The sequence below is a fragment of the Bidens hawaiensis genome, unplaced genomic scaffold, assembly GCF_021521415.1.
Source record: "Bidens hawaiensis isolate Kalapana, Puna unplaced genomic scaffold, B.hawaiensis_p1.1 tig00022875_1, whole genome shotgun sequence".
Lineage (NCBI taxonomy): Eukaryota > Viridiplantae > Streptophyta > Magnoliopsida > Asterales > Asteraceae > Bidens > Bidens hawaiensis.
Window position 1 is genome coordinate 83,788 of NW_027493569.1, and position 20,956 is coordinate 104,743.

Sequence of the window (20,956 nt, forward strand, 5' to 3'; positions counted from 1 at the left end):
TAAAAGGACCAACGAAACGAGGAGCTAGTTTACCCTTCTTTCCGAAACGGGCTACCCCCTTCCAAGGAGATACTTTTAGAAGGACAAGATCGCCAACATTAAATTCGATCGGTTTTCGCCGTTTGTCGGCGTAACTCTTTTGATGACTTCTAGCGCTAGGAGGTTCTTACGGATTCGATCAATAACGTCGGTGGCTTCTTGAACCATTTCGGGTCCCGTGATTTGAGCTTCACCGACTTCGTTCCAACTAATCGGAGAACGACATTTACGACCGTAAAGAGCTTCGAAAGGAGCCATCTCAATGCTCGAATGGTAGCTATTTTATAAGAAAACTCAATGAACGGAATGTGAGAATCCCAATTCCCACCGAAATCAAGAACACATGCTCGTAGCATATCCTCGAGAGTTTGTATTGTACGTTCGGATTGACCGTCCGTTTGAGGATGATAAGCGGTGCTAAGATCGAGACGTGTTCCTAAAACTTCTTGAAGTGAACGCCAAAAATGAGAGGTATAACGAGAATCACGGTCAGAGATAATTGTCAATGGTAAACCGTGTCGGCACACGATTTCTCGAACATAGATTTGAGCAAGCTGCTCGACAGAATACTTCTCGCGGATCGGGATGAAATGAGAAGATTTGGTCAAACGATCGATAATCACCCAAATGCTATCGTTGCCCTTTTGAGTGGTTGGGTAATTTAGTGATAAAGTCCATAGCAATGTCTTCCCATTTCCAAACGGGAATCGGTGGTTGCTCGAGTAGACCAAAAGGTCTTTGATGTTCGGCTTTAACTTTTGAGCAAGTAAGATATTTAGATACGAATAACGCTACGTCCTTTTTCATACCCGGCCACCAAAAGGTAGCACGAAGATCGAAATACATCTTATCCGCACCGGGATGAACGGAATACCGCGAATTGTGAGCTTCGTCGAGTATACAAGTACGAAGGTCATCGCGATTTGGAACCCACAAACGATTGAGAAAGTACAAAAGACCATCGGGTTTGGTTTCGAGTTGAAGTTCGGCTCCACATGACATTTCGTCATACATGTTACCTTCTTCAACGGAGGTACGTTGAGCTTGGAAGATTCGAATTTGAAGATCGGTTTGAATGACAACGCTTAGAAGCAGAACGGATTTAACATTAACCTTTCGACTTAGGGCGTCGGCGACAACATTCGCTTTACCGGGATGGTAACGAATTTCGCAATCGTAATCACTAAGTAATTCGGCCCATCGTCGTTGTCTCATATTGAGATCTTTTGGGTCAAAAATGTGTTGAAGGCTTTTATGATCGGTAAAAACCACACATTTCGTACCATAAAGGTAATGTCTCCAGATTTTGAGAACGAAAACAACGACACCAGGTTCGAGATCATGAGTCGTGTAGTTCTTTTCGTTGACCTTAAGTTGCCTTGATGCGTAAGCGATGACTTGACCTCGTTGCATGAGGACACAACCAAGATCTTGATGAGAGGCATCGCAAAATATCACGAAATCGTCGTTTCCATCAGGAAGGGTTAAAATGGGAGCATTGCAAAGCATGTCCTTGAGAGTACAAAAGGCTTTTTCTTGCTTCGAACCCCAATCAAATTGTTTTCCTTTATGAGTGAGGGAGGTAAGAGGCAAAGAGATCTTGGAAAAGTTTCGAATGAAACGTCGATAATATCCGGCTAAACCGAGGAAGGATCGAATTTCCGTGAGAGTCGTTGGAGTTTTCCAATCCTTAACGGCCTCAATTTTAGCGGGATCAACATGAATACCTTTGTTGATTACGATATGTCCCAAAAATTGAACTTGCTCCAGCCAAAATTCGCATTTGGAGAACTTGGCATAAAGTCGTTCGTTTCTAAGAAGTTCGAGAATGGAACGCAAATGATGCTCATGTTCGGCTTTGGATTTGGAAAAGATGAGAATGTCATCAATAAAGACAATAACGAATTTATCGAGGAATGGTTTGCAAACGCGGTTCATGAGGTCTATAAACACCGCAGGTGCATTTGTTAACCCGAAGGGCATAACCAAAAATTCGAAATGTCCATATCGAGTACGGAAAGCGGTTTTTGGAATGTCTTCTTCGCGAACACGCAATTGATGATAACTTGATCGAAGATCGATTTTGGAGAAGCAAGTTACGCCTTGAAGTTGGTCGAATAGGTCGTCGATTCGTGGCAAGGGATAACGATTTTTAATGGTGAGTTTGTTAAGTTCCCTATAATCGATACACATACGAAACGAACCATCCTTCTTTTTCACGAAGAGAACAGGAGCGCCCCAAGGAGAAGAGCTAGGACGAATGAAACCTTTATTGGAATGTTCTTGGAGTTGGTTCGATAATTCTTGCATTTCTGACGGGGCTAAACGGTAAGGAGCCTTGGCCACAGGCATCGCGCCGGGCACAAGATCGATTCGAAATTCAATCGGACGAACGGGTGGAAGACCGGTGACATCGTCGGGAAAGACATCGAGGAAATCACGAACAATAGAAATAACTTGGATTTTCCTTTCCTTTTTGTCTTTTGTCGCCAAGAGAGCCAGGAGCGGAGCATAATTTTGGCGTAAGTATTTTTGTGATTGAGAGCACGACATGAGATTAAGCCTTCTCGAAGTAGCTTTTCCGAAGACCTTAAGGATTTTACCGTTAACAAGCGGAATGCGGATGAATTTATCGAAGCAAACAACTTTGGCACGGTGCAAAGATAACCAATCCATGCCTACTATGACATCGAAACTTCCCATTTGCATCGGGATGAGATCGATGGAGAATTTATGGTTAGCAAGAACGAGAGCACAATCGCAGACGACGGAATTTATGGTGATGGAGTTCCCATTGGCGACTTCAACAGAAAACGACCGAGAAAGCTTGGTTCGAGACACGGCAATTTTTGACTCAAATTTCAAAGAAATGAAACTTCTATCGGCACCCGTATCAAATAAAATGGAAGCCAAATGTTGGTTCACTAAAAACATACCGTTCACAACATCGTTTGCCGCTTGAGCTTGATTAACATTCATCATGAAAGCTCGTCCTTGATTGCCTTGGTTGACTTGAGGTGCTTGCGGTGGTGGAGGAGGTGGTGCTTGTATGGCTTGGATGGGTTGGATGAGTGGTGCATTGTGTTGGGAAAGTTGAGGTTGGTAGGTTTGAACTTGGTAAGCTTGAGTTTGGTAGTAAGGTGCGGTCATGGTTTGGTTAGTAAGGATGAGGCGAGGACAATTGTTGCGGAAATGGTTAGGGTCACCGCAATTGTAGCAAGCTCGGGGTTGTTGAGTATTTTGGGGAAAAGTTCTTGGTTGGTTTGGTTGGTTAGGTTGGGTTCGTTGTGCGGATCGGCATGTGGTGTTGAAATGACCAAGTCGGTTACAAATGGTACAATGGCGACAAGGCATGTTTGGTGGGTGATGGAGTTGGCAAATGTTGCATAGTGGGGCGGTACCGGTGTAGGGTTTTCGGGTTTGGGGTGGAATTTGGGTTTGTTGTTGAGGTTGGGGTTGGGTAACGGCATAATTTCGGTAGTTGGTTTTGGGTTTCTTCTTGTTGTTGTTATTGTTGTGACGGGAAGAGTTGGAGTAGTTAATGGCTTGTGGTGCGGGTTCAACCTTGGCTTGTGGTGCGGGCTCGGGTTTGGCTTTTTCGTTTGGTTTCTTAAGGGTTAGGGTACCCGCTTTCACATGATTCTCCGATAGCGCACCGGCTAGAGTAATGGCATCCTCAAGATTCACGGGTTTGCTACTTATAACTGAGTCTCGGATTTGCATAGGTAAACCCCCAATGTATTTTTCAAGCTCACGCTCAGCCGGGGTAACCAAATGAGGGACGAGAATGCTCAACTCGTGGAAACGGAGTGAGTAAGCGGCGTTATCACCACTATCTTGCTTGAGGTTCCAAAATTCCTCCTCAAGCTTTTGAAGTTCGTGTTTGGGACAAAACTTCTTCATCATGAGAGCCTTGAGGTCGGACCATGGAAGAGCCATAGCCGTTTCCGACCCTTGGAAATGCATGACACTACCCCACCACGTTAGAGCGGTTTTTCTAAACATGCTTGAAGCGAAATTTGTCTTTTTCGCTTCGGGGCACTCGCTATATCTAAACACATTCTCCATACACTCGAACCATTGCAACAAGGTAGTCGCACAGTTCGTACCCCAGAATTCGGTTGGGTTGGCACTAGTAAATTGCTTATATGGGCAGGATACGGGTTTGGGTTCAACGGGTACAACAACGGGTGGAGGAGGTTGGGTAGCTTGGATTTGAGTTACAAGTTCGGGAATCACAGCGGCCATTTGCTTGATGATAAAAGCAGCCATACGTCGGTTGGTGCTCTTGCGCGGTCTTAGTGGAGGCATGCTAAAAGATTATAAAGAAATGGAATAAGTTTTAGGTAAAAAAGAAATGGATATGAGAGTGTATAAAATAAGAATAAGGTGAAGTTAAATTTTCTTTTTGATTGTGAATCCTAGAGTTAGTGAGTAGTAGATGTTAGTGTTAGATAAAATATAAATCTTTGTATATAAACAACAAACTGGAAACAGTCGTAAATGATTTTGAGATTTTGTGGGGTTAAAGCTTAAAAATTTGAGATTTTGAGGTTTATAGAGTCGGAAAATCGTACATGAACCACCATGATTTGATATTCCAACTCAAAATTTTTTTTTTATAAAACACAACGTTGGAGTCTAAACATGTGCACGAATCACCGCAATTTTTTTCATGTTTTCGACTCAAATAACGATCATAACACCATAAATCGGGATACAATGTCATGTCAAAGCACTAGTCCACGAATCACCGTAGTTCTATTGTTTTGACACCGAAAAATTAGGATGGCGACCGGAACGCTCGCATTCGACTACTTAAAGTATTGACATGTATAACATGGTTTGTGGCCTAGAAAACGAGCACTATAATCCCACCATTCCAGGTAAGTAAATCACCTTCGATTCTTGGAATCTTTTTGTCAAATGGTCGTTTTATAATGTCTCGCTTCCTATGAGGGCTACGAACCCAATATAAATGCAACCTTTAAGGGATTATAAACAACGGGATCCAAGTTAATCTTGTAATCTATAAAACACAATGAAAATCTACTTTTTGCGTTTTAAGGTAAGGATACCTTGGAAATACTATGAAAGTGTGTGTATGTGAACATTTGGGATATTGGTGAATTTTAAACAAGTTTATAAAGAATATGCGATATGAACAATCAAAATAGAGTAAACACGTATGAGCACACGTATAGGACCCTAAGCATAACAATACTAGGTCTTTACGTCTAACCACCTATCCTATTCTCATGGCTCTGATACCAATCTGTCACACCCCGACCAAAGGCGGCGGAACATGCCGAGGTGTAACGATTGTCCATAAGCACATGACACTAATTAAAGTGACAGTATTTAATAAACTCATTTCATTTCACAACATCGAAAATGTCACATAACAATTATCCATAAAATAACCATAAACAAGATATCACAAAATATGGCAAATTGATATTGTTCATTTTTACTAATATCCTAAGGTCTTTGATGTCGTTTTCTTCACAATCATAAATCAACCAAGATGCAAACCTGCAACATTTCATAAAATAAAGTTTGTCAACACAAAGGTCGGTGAGCAATTCATAGGTTTAATCATATTAGTATATAATAAAGATAGCCACAAAACTTGCATACGAAACGATAAATAAAAGTGATAATTTGGATAAATAGATATCGCTGAACACATTAGCGACACCTAGCTATAAGGGGATGCCAAATAGTCTAGGATTTTATAGTTATCGTTAATTGCATTACGTTAACGACACCTTGCTATAAGGGGATGCCAAATAGTCTAGGATTTTATAGTTCCACCAACCAAAAGCGATAAACACATAGGCATATAAGCATAGAACACCAAATCGAGCAATTATTTAGGTAAAGTATACAACTACGTTTGTGGTTTAAGATTCAAATATAAAGCATTTTGTTGAATAAGTATGAAATGTCACCCCAAAAAAAAAGATGGAAAATGGGGTATGAAGTACTCACCTTCAAGTAGTAAACTTGAAAGATGATAATTTGGAGATTTGTCGGAACGACGAGTTTAACGCACAATGCCTAAAAAGAAAAGAAGTCTTGAATTTAGAAAGGTTGTCTTGAAGGTCTTTAAACAAAATAAATGTTGAGAAATGTAAATAATTAAAGTTCAAGGTTTAAAATGTGACTATTTAAGAATTTATAATAATAACCCTTTAAAAATGTAAGTTTGCTCGAAATCGGGTTAAAGTATCTAACCTTAATATTTACTCAACCTATGTTAAGTAATAAGGTGGGTAAAATGCAAGAATGCAAATCCCTTTGGAATAAAGATACTAAAACGGGTTTTTTTTTATCGAGTGTTCGGGTTGTCGGTTCGGGTCTTGATAATTGGTCAAACCCAAAGTCAACTTTCCAAAATGTCGAATGTTATGAGATAACTCAATAAAATTTAACAAGACTTAACCAAGTATGTAGTTCCATTGTTTTAGAACTAACAACGCACGTTAAGCGAGTGTTCGGTTTTGTCGGTCCAAACTTTGTTATGAGATCAAGTTGGATCCAACATTTCCAAGTACTTAAGAAAATATTTAAAAATCAATTTGTAACTATTTTTAAAGAAATATACAAGTCTTGATGGCTAAAAAAAACACACTTGTGTGTCTTAAGCGAGCAAGAATCGGTTTGGTTCGGTTTCCATCTTACAAAAAGTTCATAGATGGTTTCCACATGTCCAAACACTAAATAACTTGTATAATAATGTACAAATAAAAAAATACCAAAAGTTAACAATAAAGTCTTTAAACAAAAGTTCGGTTTTCGGTTCGGATCGTGTTTCGGGTTAAGACCGATGTAAGATTCTACAAACCCATAACCATAGAATTTGTAAAAATGATTTTAGAAACTTAGATCTAACACTAAGTATGTTTAAACAAACAAAACTAGTAACAAAGTTCGGTTTACGGTTTAGAGCTATTTACGGTTAAACCGAAGCATAGACTCTTAAAAACCCATAACCATGGAACTTGTAAACATGACCAACAAACTAAAATAAGCAAGATTAATATGTATGAACAAGTTATATAGATGTATATATATCAAGGACACGAAGTCCTCCATGAAGCCTTGCCTTATGGGGTCAGAAACCTCACCGACCGGAATCGGAGAAGTAACTACCAAAGGTAAACAAGGGGTGTATATTATATATATGTTGCACAACCATAAACAAGTATTAATAAGGCTACATAAACTAATTAAGATGAAAGACCAAAATCCTTCAAGAACACTTAAGAAGATAACCTTGAATCTTTGATGTTTGAGAAAGTTTTTTTTTTTTTGAGTTGTAGAAAGGGAAAATGAAGAGGAAAGGTGGTGTATATATAGGGTAATGTTGGTGGTCAAATATGGGTGTGAGACACAAGAGTTTTCATGCAAAATGGATCAAGACAAAAACACAAATAAATAAATAAATAAATAAATAAATAAATAAATAAATAAATAAAAATAAAAATAGGATGTTTTCAAGACCCAACAAGTGTGAAACAATATTGTAACATAAATCCATCATTTTGATTATAACATAAGCTTCGGTTTACAAATCGGGTCGGTTTACATAATAAACAAATACAAAAACGAATACAAACAAGACCCGAAATTGACGAATGTCACACAAACAATAATCAAGACAACTATGGAATAATAAAACTTAATTAAACAACCTCAAGTACACATACGCATCAACTCAATATAATAAAACCTTTTACTGGTTCATAAAACCATAACGATAAATAAAACCCAAGCCAAGATCAAACGTTAACAAAAGTTCATCATAAGCCAACAACCATACTCAAGAACAAAAGAAAGTAAATTGGTTTAAATAATAAATTCATGACGAAAATAATAAATTCAAACCAATAATAATGATGCTTGGATGAGTAGGTGTTGAACCCAAACGCTCACTGCTCGGACCAAAGGCTTTCTTTCTTTCTTCTGTCGAACCCCAAGAGGAACCCCTGTTTTTTTCGTCTTCCAATCAGCCGACCACCTTCCCAATTTATATTAGAAAACCTGCCGACCTTTTTTTCTTTCATAATTCTTCCAGATGGGCTTACAACTTGACTTTTGAGTGGGCTCATGATGATCTTCTTTCAAAGAGTGGGTGGCCCAACCAAATATATTCTCATAGCTCGTATCTCTATTTAACTTCCTATAGATATTTTGTCAGGCCCCACTTTTCTTTTATTAATTTCGCATAAGAGTAATTTCCAAAAATAGCCAATAATTTCCTTTTTGATTAATCTGTGACATGATTTCAATTATTAGTTATAATAGAAACATATTATTAAATAAACGTATTTAGCTAAACTTAGGATTTGTTGAGTCACGTTTAATAATAAATTATTTCTCATTATTTTATCTTCTCTGAATAGTTATTTTCTTTTTAGGATCTACTCGTCTTAAAGTTTAAGATAATACTCTATGTTAGTTCGTTTTCTTTTGAACCCACTTAAAATATGAATATGAACCAAATAGGAGTAATATTAATAAAAACTAACTCAAAGCAGCTTCAAAGTGTAGGCAATATTAATATAAAAAGTATGTCTAATCTAGCTCATATCAGTTGGCAAATGGCGGGTAAGTGATTACGACGTCCTCCACCGTCAACTTGCTAATATCTCACATTCCGGTTCATCTTCGATCACTCCTCATGACAATATAAACATCCATTCATCCACCAGGTGTGTGTGTGTGTGTGTGTATATATATATTTCACAAGCTACTTAGATTTTTGTATAGCTTTTAATGTCTTGCATGGGTGTTCAAATTAGTGTTAAATTAATTTAAAGCAACTTCATATCATTACATACGGTATAAATGCTGTTCTAATTTGAATTGAACCGTAATTAGGCATGTAAACGAATCAGTTCGGCGGGAAGTTCGTTTATGTTCGTTCATTTATTTATTTAATAAATGAACGAGCATAAACAAAGAGTTTGCGTTAAATTAATTAAACAGAGGAACGAACATGCATGTTTTGTTCGTTTATGTTAGTTCATTTATGTTCGTTTTTGGATGAATCATCTACTTAATATTTTATATACTTGTTCATTTATGTTCGTTATCTTTGTTCAATTATGTACGTTAGTTTAGATTTTAAATGAACGAACACGAACATGTTCAATTCTTAAATGAACAAGCACGAGCACAAGTATTTGTCCGATGAAGAGTCCGTGTTCATGAACAAGCACAAACACAAGTATTTGTCCGATTAGTGTCTGTGTTCGTTGTCATTTAAAGTTCATTAGTGTCTGTGTTCGTTTTCATTTAAAGTTAAATGAACGAACACAAACATGCGCATGCTTGTGTTCGTTCGGTTTATTTACAGGCCTAACCGTAACTGGGAAGATAACGTTGATCTATAAACGAGGTTAAGAGATATTTGAATGTTGAACAAATATATACAGCAAGTAGATTCAGGCACTTGAAACTTGACTATAGAATTAAGATGCGGTTTTATACATGTTATAATGATATAGACAGAAAGTGTTTAATTCTATCAGTTGGTATTTTAAAAAGTTTGAGCAATTAGAAGATGATCACACCTACAGAAAATGCACATTTGACCTTTTAAATCTGTCAAATAATGTGAGAAATTCTTATGAATAGAGGGATTTTGTATAATACTTGCTGCAGATGACCCCAAAAAGTAAATGGATCACCACTAGAAAGTTTACTTTACTTGAAGATTGGCTTGTGAAGAAGGTACCGCGTAAATCTGGAAGTACCATTGACAAGGTAATACGAGTTTAGTTTAGATAATGATACTTTATTACTAGTTTACAGATTTATTCCAGAAAAATGAATACCTTCTGATGATGAAGTGGTGAACCATTGCAAATAACTTGATATTCACAGTACTACTATGATCCAGAAACCGGACGCCAGTTTCGATCCCTTGTAGATGTTGAGAGATACCTTACACATGGATTTATACCTACTACTACTAGATCAAAATCCAAGATGCCCAATTACCATGAAAAGGTCATGCTATTCAAACATTAGATTATCTTATTATCATACCCTTTACTTTAAATAATAAATGATTATTCGTAAGCCTGGCTGGTCGGGTCAAAACAGATTCTGATCATGATTATAATGATTTGTTACAGAAGCAAGATTTTGAAAAAGATCAAGACAATGGATATGATCTGATAAATTTGTCTCCCAGAAGCTATCTATCTACAAACCCCGAACTTCCTGATGGTTGGATTGTGAAAGAAGTGCCCCGAAAGTCGGGTGACCAAGTCGATAGGGTAATTTTGATATAAGATTTACATTTTTTTGCATGTATTATTGAAAATAATATAGTTTTATGTTATTTTCAATTTTGAAGTATTATTATGAGCCATGTACCAGACGAATGTTCAGATCTTTAACATCTGTTCAAAAGCATCTAGCACAACTTGAAGAAGAACATTCACCTTTATCAGCAGTATTAGAAGAATTAAGAGATAAAAATATACCCTTTCCAAGGCTTTTAAGTTAATCACTCCCATGAAGGTTTGACTTCACTATTTGACCGTGTTTGACTGAATATAAAAAAAAACTTATCATTTGAATTGCTATTTGGTTTTATAGAGTTATGGTTCATATGATTCATGGAAAAAAAGCTTTTCAAGGAAAGAACAAGGCTCATTAGTTAGCAATGCTCCTCCAAACAAGATCAATTGGGTTATTTCTAGCACTGCAGGAGATACTTGGAATGCTTTTGTTGGAGATGAACTGGTTCCGGATTTTATGAAGCAACAATGGGGAAAAAGATTCATGTTCACCATCAATGACTACAATTATAATGAACAGGTATGTAGTGTGTGTTGGGGATTTTGATATAGCAACCTGGATTATTTAGAGTGTCGTGTGATAACTTTCAGATTAAAAGTTATTTTGGTGGTTCTTCATAACCCTTTAATCGGATAAAACTCTAAATTGAGACAAGAATTAAGTATGGAATTTGTGAGGAAGATGAACCAGGGTGTCGATCAATTAGAAGGAGCGTCTTCTATATATGCAGGAGCAATTAGATGTGGATAACTGCATAAGGCAGCTAAAATTCAAATTTTAATTTTGATTAATCTGCCTCCAAAATATTACTTATGATTATGTGTGACATAATCATAAATTAATTTTCTAGTTTAACCCCAGCCAGGGGCTCTGCCCCTTGGACCTTGCTAGGGGCTGCCGCCCCTAGGACCTTGCAACTGGGGCTGCTGCCCCCGGACCCCCGTTCGTTAGGGGCTTCGCCCCTAACATCATAGTAGACTAAAGCAAGCATGCACTCCGCACATCCCGAACTTGCTTAATATTTATTATGATTGTATTGATCGGGTAGTTAATCCAAATACACTAAAATACTAACAGTGTGAAATGAATTTTTTTTTTCTGAAATCGTAAAATCATTCTAGTATAGTTTTATTTATTTCCCAGATGTGGAATGTTCAGTTGAGTTTATTCCAGTATAGTTTTATTTAGCATGAAAGATTCGTTAAATTCAAATGAACTAAGATGAATAAGACCAGTTCAGTTCCTTTACAACCCCATTTCTGATGATACAAATTTGGGCTGTTTGCAGGAATGAATCCGAGGCTGGCTTTTGTGTTTTCTGATTCAGATAATGCTGCAACCAAGTTTGATGGAAATTAGGAAGATAATCATGTACATTATCAAAACTAATGATGTTTGTAGTTCATCAATGTGTATCAGTTTCCTGTTTGAATCTCTAGTTTTCTAATCACGCGATGATATGAATGAAAATAAATTTTTGCGAAAAGGAAACATGACAATTTTCAAGTTTATAAGTCTAGCTAAACATAAAATGAAACTTCCAATATTTTGATACTTCTAAAGAAAACAGGAACATAAGTTTTCGAGCTAAATAGAGATGTCATCTCTCACGACCGCAGCGCTTCTGTCATCAGGTAATATACTTTTTATTTGGTGGATACTGCTTAACTGTCACCACCTTGAGGATTCAGGCGTCCGCTAACACCTTATAAGCCGAAAACTGAATAGGGTATCTGCCAGATCTGCCACAAGAACATGTATCACATCACGAGAAGGCCCTAACTGAGCTGAGCAGGAACCTAAACTGTTCCCCGCCAGCCGAGGACAAGGAGAAGCATAATGGTTTCCGGGCATACATTAATTTATCATAATTAGTTTGGATCTATCCATACCCCTGTCCATGGAAATTGCCAAATCGGATGAAGTAATAAACTGGATGTGTGAAAGAAGTTTAAAATCTTCAAATAGCTAGAAATATAGTTCTACTCAACAGAAGAGAAATCGAGAGATGCTTAACCAACTAAATATTCAATTAACCAACTAAATATTGAAATAACTAAAGCATTTCATAAAAGAAAAAGCAAGTAACAATGTATTAAACATTTTTCTGTCTGCTCATTTTATCTAAGGCTACTTAGTCTTTGTACACAAGTTGTAATTGGTGATTGCCATGTGATTGGTACCAATCCCTTCGGCTGCACAGTTTCGGCATGAAACCATTTACAATGCAGTACCCATTCCTCGGATAAAAAATGGAAATTAGCATCCGCCCCTTGTAATAGTTGAAAGTGATAAATAATTAACTAATACATTTATTTCATAAAAAAAAAAGTAATAATGCTGACATGTATCCCTGAGAAATCAATATATCTGCGCATTTGATCTAGGGCTGCTACGTCTTTGTAAATAAGTTTGTAAATGGTGAATACCCCGTAATCAGTTTGAAGCCCTTTTCGGCCACACAGTACTGGCATCAACCATTTCACAATCAATGTAGTATGTATTCGGCTGATAAAAAATGGATTTAGCATTCACCCCTTGTGATAGTTGAAAGTGATTCATATTCTGTTGATGAATCATTGCAAATAACATTGTAATTATAATTAACTTGATATCTGTAACAATATGTTGCTGTACTACAACATTTGATTATCTGACTATCCTAATTTCTACTTTAAGTTATAATGCTTATTCATACATTATGAGACTGGCCTTCGGCTCAAAACAGTTATGATCATGATTCTAATGATAAACAGAAGCAAGATTTTGAAGATCAAGATAATGAATATCATCCCCCAAACTCACTAATGAATGAATGGTGAAAGAAGTGCCCCGAAAGCCGGGGTGACAATATCGACAGGGTAATTTTGATATAAATGTCAATTTATTTACATTCTTTTTATTTTTTTTATTCAAAATAAATAAGTTTTCATGTTATTATGAGCCTGCGACTGGACATGACATGTTCAGATCTTTAATATCTGTTCAAAAGCATCTAGCACAACTCGAAGATGAAATTCACCTTTATCAGCATTTTTAAAAGAATTAACAGAAATTTACTCCTTTCCAACTTCCTTAAATTAGTCACTCCCATCAAGGTTTGACTTTAGAAGTCAACTGTGTCTTTTGACCTAAACAGAAACTTATAATTTGACTTGCTATTTGCTTTTATAGAATTTGGAGATGAAAGTGTTTTCAGATTCTATGAAGCAACAATGGAGAAAAAGATTCATGCTCACCATCAATAACACCAAACACAATCAACAGGTATTTAGTGTAATCTAACTGAAATCATAAAATAATTCTAGTAAATTCATTTGTTTTAATGGAACCACTTACAAATAACATATTTATCATTCAACAAATGTACTCATTTATTTATCAAATGGATGTGGAAAGTATTTTACGTTAATTTAGTTAAATGAACAAAGTACAAAAACAAACATTTTACTTGCTTGTTTATTCACGTGCGTTTGTGGACTTTTGGTCAAGTGCTCGTTCATAAATACTTTTATATACAAACAGGGGCATGCTGATTCCAGATCAAATAATATGTTGGAGAACCGCATTCTACATAGTGCAACGAAGATAATTAAAGTTGTGGGAGAGATAAAGCGGACAGTAACTTAACAGTCTTATACATCACATTGAAGCATTGTATTGTTTGTAACTTTTTAATAGATTTAAAATGAAAAAAAAAAATTCACTGAACTGCAGTCTCCGTGGGAGTAGCCCCTTAAGGGTAAGGCTTGCTCTCAACTCACCTTTCGGAGACTCTACTTTTATGACTTGTGAATGGAACGTTACTGGGTTTGTTTGTTTGGTTCGCATCTTTTCATGTATGTTCGTACATTTAGTAAGTAAACTGTTTGTTTTGTTCTGTTAAAATCACTCGAACAAAGACGAGTAAGCCTCGTTCGTGATCATTTCGTTTACAAACATATTTCTGATACATGTGGGCTGTTTGCAGGAATATTGAATCCGAGGCTGGCTTTGTGCAACCAAGTTTCAAGGTATTTAGAGAGAAATAATCCAGTACAGTATCAAAACTAATAATGTTTGTGTTTTACTTTTATCAATGCATATAAGTTTCCTGTTTGAATCTCAGGTTTAAATGGAAATTAGTACCACAAAACGGGTTTTCTAATCATCACGCGGTGATATAAACAAACATACCTTTCGACGAAAAGGAAACGTGATAATTAATATTTGAGTTTTACAAGCATAGCAAAACATGATTTAAACTATAACATTAGTTCGATAACCGATCTAGTTGCTAAACGCTTCTGGTTGAATTCTGCTTGGTCTTCAGTTAGCTCTTGACCATTGTATGGAAGAAGCTGATAACCCGAATCACCGACTAAATATTCTCGAATCTTTATTCCTTCCATTCCCAATTTCCCACTTAGCTTCGATCTTTCCTTTTTGAGCCAAACTAAAGATTTGTGTCATTAGTCATCGCCTGCAGTTGCATGCTGTTGTTATTATCTTTACATAACAGTTTGGCATATATACATACGTAGGGAACCTCTTACATTTGTATTGCATCGACAGGAAGTAGTCGATGGAATGATGACGTTGCGGTGGTGGTGAGGTTTGTAGACCCGTCTACCATACCTTTGGTACGTTATTATTATTATTATTATATGAAGAAACGTAGAATTAGGGTTTGTTTTGTAAGTAAGAAGATGAGTTGGGTTATTTTTCATTCTTTAAACCCCTCATTTTATAATGATTCTTATATTATTCTAGTTGGTTAATGAATCTTGTGGGCTGCAAGTATATGGTTTTTGAAAACCATCAATTTACTTTCACTTAGGAAATTTAAAGTATAATAAAATAGCTATGATTATATCATTTCATTCTAAGAAAAAAAAATTTTAATTATTTGATTTAATAATTTACTTTTATTATCTATACTCTATTTAAAAGAATAAAAAAAAACTGGCATTTGAGTTAAGACGTTTTCACACTACTCCTTACCTTTTCGTGTTACTGATGTGTCAACATCATATTAATTCTTAGGTCTTTAACCAGTTTAAGGGTAAAATTTCATGGGTCAAAATATCCCATCGGATCAAACAAGTTATAACGTATTCATCAATATGTAACCTATTTTTCATCTGTTTGTTCATTGCATCGATCATGAATCAAACGAGTATGGCTACAGATGCGACGCCAGATGTAACATCTCGTATTTTTCGTATTTGTATTCGTTTAAGTTCAAACCGATTCGAGAACGTAATTTGGATCTTTTGAACTATTTAAAACTTGTATTTATTGGTATTTGACTTGGTTTAACTTATTTTATAATTTCATAACTTTCATTTATGCCAAATAGTTCTTAAAAAACCCTTAAAATCAGTTAAAACGGCTAAAATTCGCATTTATAAAAGTACATGGACTATTTTTGACCCAAATCTCGAAACTTATGCCCCAAGATAAGTTATATAATATTATAACATGTCCATTTTCTTACCTTAAATATTAAAAACGAATTTTTATTATTAATTGGTTCAATTTTGTTATTAATTGATTATTTTGTTTCCTAATTCGTTTTTAGCATGCAAATCTCTTATTTTAGGCATAACTCGGGTGAATTAAGCTTCAAGAAAACTAATATAACTAAAATACATGTCCATATACATAACCCCTTGATTAAGAACGAAATTTACAGCTTGTAACATTGATTTAATCATTAAAGGCCCATTCGGTTCTTAAACGAGTAAGTTACCATATTTAGATCGATTTAGTGTATCCTATATAAACATATCATTATTTCTCTACCACAAATCATCCCTAAACCCTAAAACACTACTCTCAGCCGTCACCCTCCTCTGACCCTCCTCAAACTCTTCGGTTTTTGCTTATTGGCTGAAGATACGTTCATAACCGGTTGACTTTGCATACGTATGGACCTTTGACTCATCGTTTTTGTTGATTCTTTCACTTTCCGGGTAAGTTGTAAACATAGAAATCATTCATATATATTCCCTAGTCAATAACCTTCAATCAATTTCGGTGGTTGAAGGGTGTTGACTGGTCAAATCGTTTAAAACTCGTTAAAGGACAAAATAGTCAACTAGTTTGACTTAACGTTTTCTCATACTTCTGGTCAGATTCAACGTTCGGTCCAGAAGACTTTTATTCTCGTAACGAAATTTTAAGGTTATTGACCAAAACCCGACTCCCGAATCACTGTTCGGATTCTGGTCAGTACCAGCTCGCTTAAATCTTAAATATAACATATCTAGAGTTCTAAACGTTCGTTTGGATTGATTTCAGCGGCCACGAGTTCATTTTTACTTGTATTGTCATATCTCAAATATTCAGATTCTGATCGTTTATAACATTTGGCGTGTAGTGGACGACTCGCTTATTCGTTAGCTCGTTTAATCGCATTTATTAATTGCTTGTCATTAATCTAAGGTGAGTTTGATCATTCCCCTTTTTTATATACTGTTTTCAAACGTTTTGGGGACATATGCGTACTTATTCATATTTTCTATCATATATATATCTCAAACAATCGCAAACATGGTTATTGTGTGTTGTATCAATTAAATGCTATTTGCTAATTGCTATTTGTTTAAGTGTGTTTGTATTATATCAAGTATTGGATTCTCATTAGTATGATCATACGACTGTCTTAGTAACCGGAGCCCGATTCGCCTGGCGAGGGTAAACAGACAATCTCAGTCATTGTAATCAATGCCCGATTCGCTTGGCAACGATTCATTGGCACACTATCAAGTCTTTGGTTGTGATTTGGTTATATACATGTTTTGTTATGATTTGATTGATTACTATCACACGGTTGGTTTGCGCATTTAACACTTATTATTTATCAATTATCTATCATATATCATATATATTATTTGTTGTGTCAAAATTGGTTATCATCTCACTCAACATGTGTTGTTGACAAACTCCATTTTCTACGCATATACAGGTTGTTAGTATTGAAGATTGAAGTTGGACATGTAGACAAGACTTTAGAATATTATGAAGTTAAACTTTACTTGAACTTATATTCGTGTATTTTAAATTGTTTATTGTATTTGAGTAACGTGTGTATATTTGAATAAAATAATTAATTAAATATTGTCACTTATATTCAATGATAGTATCTTCGAGCTGTGAGTAATCGGATCACGCCCCGGCATTTCCGCCTTAGTTTGGAGTGTGACACCAGAGATCGAAGGTGCATTGATGAATATATTTTGTGTGTGTGTGTGTGTGTGTGAATGAAGTAGCTCGAATTAGGGTTTGATTTATAAGAAATGTTTTTTTCTTGTAAACCCGTCCATCAATAAAACTCTCTATATATGAATCACCCATTTCTTATTTATTTACTATAATGTTAAGTGTAAAGTGTAACCGTTTTTATTCTACTTCGTTTTCTTGTTTTTAATGTTTTTTCCTGTCTAACTTGTGATCTTCAGATTACATTAGCTTTTGTATAACATTATCCTGTATCTTTGTCACATTTATCTAAATCCATTTTAAACACACATCCACGTACATAAATACCGGATTACATAAGTGGGAAACTTACTACTTCAATTCTCCCCCACGATTATGTGTTTTCAACTCATAGCAATATGTGATTTCTTAGTCGGTTATATAGCATGTGCTAATAGGATCACTAGCAACAACCATGGACGGCACTACGAGTGTGGTCCCTCGAATTCTTCCTAGATTTGAGGATTTAGATTCGAGTTTTGAGAGTGACGTCCAATAATGATTGCATATCTAAAGCTTACTGCTTTTGTTTAGATTTCAAGGTATATTTTTACATCAAAACTAATATGTTCATGATTGTTTTACATTACAATAGCAACATAATCAAATTGTTTTGTTAAAAACCCCAAATGAACTCAACCCCAGTAAAGTATGCAAAGCTAATACTAATTTAAGTCGGTATTTGTGGACTAGATAAAGTTTGAAAAAATAATTTATAAAATAACTTTTGTATTCTTGAGTATATCTCTAACTCCGCTTTCTTTCTCTACATGCACATGTAATTAGTTATTAAAATAGTTCTTCCAAATATTTATTTTTCTAGTGTTCGTGCTTGAAAATGTCTTCTTCAATAAACACATCATTTCTTTCTATGAGTGTCTGTTTTCCAAGAAATAATGGTGTTTGTATTTGAAATGCAAATATCTGTCCATCGTCTATTACCTGTTCCTGCATAGATGTATACATCGGAATTGTCTACGTGCTGAATTTGTTCAGTGGTGCCGATATCTATTATTTCTCAGATAAGAGTAGTTTCTTCTTCATGTTCGTTCATTCAACATTTTGCAATTAAATGGCCATATTCTCTGCAGTAGTAGCAATTTCGAGTGTGCAGTCTTTTTCCTTTCATGGTGTTTATTTTGAGTGGTTAAGTGATGGAAACCAAAACTTTATATTGGATCCAACTTGATATTCAATCTGATACCACATTAATGGATATAAATCACAACAAAGTGTATATTCAAGAAAGATAGCAATGTTGGTTTCAAGGATTAGAACGAAATCGATAGTATACACATGCAGACAACGGCTATGTAGCTGCAAATCCTAACTAACATAACTGTTAGTCGTTCATGATAATTCTAAGTTACAATAATGCATAAGTTATAATTTCACAAATCGTAAGTTTAAATACAAACAATATTACAAACGACAAGATTATAACATCTTTAAAGCACGAATAGCAACCAATAATCTAAAATCTTTGTTCACTTTGAAAGCTTGATTGCATTCCCATTTACCTTCTTTCCTTTCTGAGTCAAAACTAAAGATTTGTTATTCTTGAACGACGCAGTTTTAGTCATGCGTCCTCGACTCCTCGGAGCCCACAAATCACATTGCAGGGTCCACGATCACCTGCGGTTGCATACTATTATTATGGTTGCTGTCGGGTCACATATCAGTTTGCCTTCCGACTTGTTGGGTACATCATTAGATATATGGTATCGATTGCTCCAAAACAGGATGCCCTCCTTGATACCTTGAAAAGCTACTCAAAATCGTCAATCCCTCTCGAATGCACAACAACTACAAAGATGGACTTGCTAAATATTTAAAACTAGAAAGAATAGAGGTCGAACAGTTGCAAAACAAATCTACTTAAAGGTATTTGGTGGGTCACTCGGGTCAATCGAATTTGTACCGAAACTACACAACAACTACAAATGGGTCCTTCAAGTCTCCATTTTGGTAGTTTTAGTCCCTGGAGTTCGTTTTGAGCGTTTTCGGGGAATTTTAAGAACTGAAAAGGGTGTTTTTTTTTATCCAACAACTATAAAACAAATATTTAACATACAATTCATCATTTTGATAATATCGAAAGGTTCGGGATACAAAACGGGTCGGGTTTACATTAAGAATACAAGTATAAAATAACCCGAAATTGACAAATGTCACAGTATCCCCTACTTTAGGAAATTTCGTCCCGAAATTAAGATGATGTAAATAAATATGGATATTTCTCCTTCATCGAGTCTTCTCGTTCCCATGTAAACTCCGCGCCACGCCGTGATTCCCATCGAACTTTAACTAACTTAATGCGACTTCACTTGGTTTTCTTTTCATTGCGGTCCATGATTTCAACGGGTCGTTCAACCATAATCATTGATTCATTGACTTGTACTTCGTCGAGAGGTATATGAAGACTACCTTCGGCTAAGCACTTCTTGAGATTTGAAACATGAAAGGTTTGATGAACACCGGTGAGTTCTTCCGGTAGTTCGAGTCGGTAGGCTACTTTTCCGACTCGCTCAAGAATCTTGAATGGGCCTACGAAACGAGGAGCTAGTTTTCCTTTCTTTCCAAAACGAACAACTCCTTTCCAAGGGGATACCTTGAGAAGGACGAGATCGTCGACATTGAATTCGATCGGTTTTCGCCGTTTGTCGGCGTAGCTCTTTTGTCGACTTCTAGCGGCAAGTAGGTTCTTGCGAATTTGGTCGATACGGTCGGTGGCTTCTTGGACCATTTCGGGTCCGGTAATTTGAGCTTCACCGATTTCGTTCCAACTAATCGGGGAACGACATTTGCGACCGTAGAGAGCTTCGAAAGGAGGCATACCGATGCTAGAATGGAAACTGTTATTGTAAGAGAATTCAATGTAAGGAATGTGAGAATCCCAATTCCCATCGAAATCGAGTACACACGCTTGAAGCATGTCCTCAAGTGTTTGAATCGTACATTCGGATTGTCCATCCGTTTGAGGATGATAAGCGGTGCTAAGATCAAGACGAGTTCCCAAGGTTTCTTGAAGTGATCGCCAAAAATGAGACGTGAATCGAGCATCGCGATCGGAGATGATAGTCAAACGTAAACCGTGGCGACACATGCTTTCGCGAACGTAGATTTGGGCAAGTTGCTCAACGGACTATTTTTCTCGAATTGAATAAAGTGAGCGGACTTTGTTAATCGGTCAATAATCACCCAAATGCTATCGTTGCCTTTTTGTGTAGTGGGTAGTTTCATTATAAAGTCCATAGCAATGTCTTCCCATTTCCATATGGGGATTGGTGGTTGCTCGAGTAACCCAAAGGGTTTTTGATGTTCGGCTTTGACTTTAGAGCAAGTAAGA

At 36.2% G+C, this 20,956-nt stretch overlaps 1 protein-coding gene across 1 annotated transcript in view; it reads left to right on the forward strand.

Annotated features, from left to right (window-relative positions):
• The window catches only part of LOC143566369 (uncharacterized), a 62,087-nt gene that overhangs the window by 8,956 nt on the left and 32,175 nt on the right, over positions 1 to 20,956 (forward strand). The window contains exons 5-9 of the mRNA XM_077053096.1: positions 9,715 to 9,816; positions 9,937 to 10,062; positions 10,191 to 10,334; positions 10,660 to 10,881; positions 13,537 to 13,629. Coding sequence (XP_076909211.1) covers positions 9,715 to 9,816; positions 9,937 to 10,062; positions 10,191 to 10,334; positions 10,660 to 10,881; positions 13,537 to 13,629 — 687 coding nt within the window. The remainder of the gene's footprint in view (positions 1 to 9,714; positions 9,817 to 9,936; positions 10,063 to 10,190; positions 10,335 to 10,659; positions 10,882 to 13,536; positions 13,630 to 20,956) is intronic.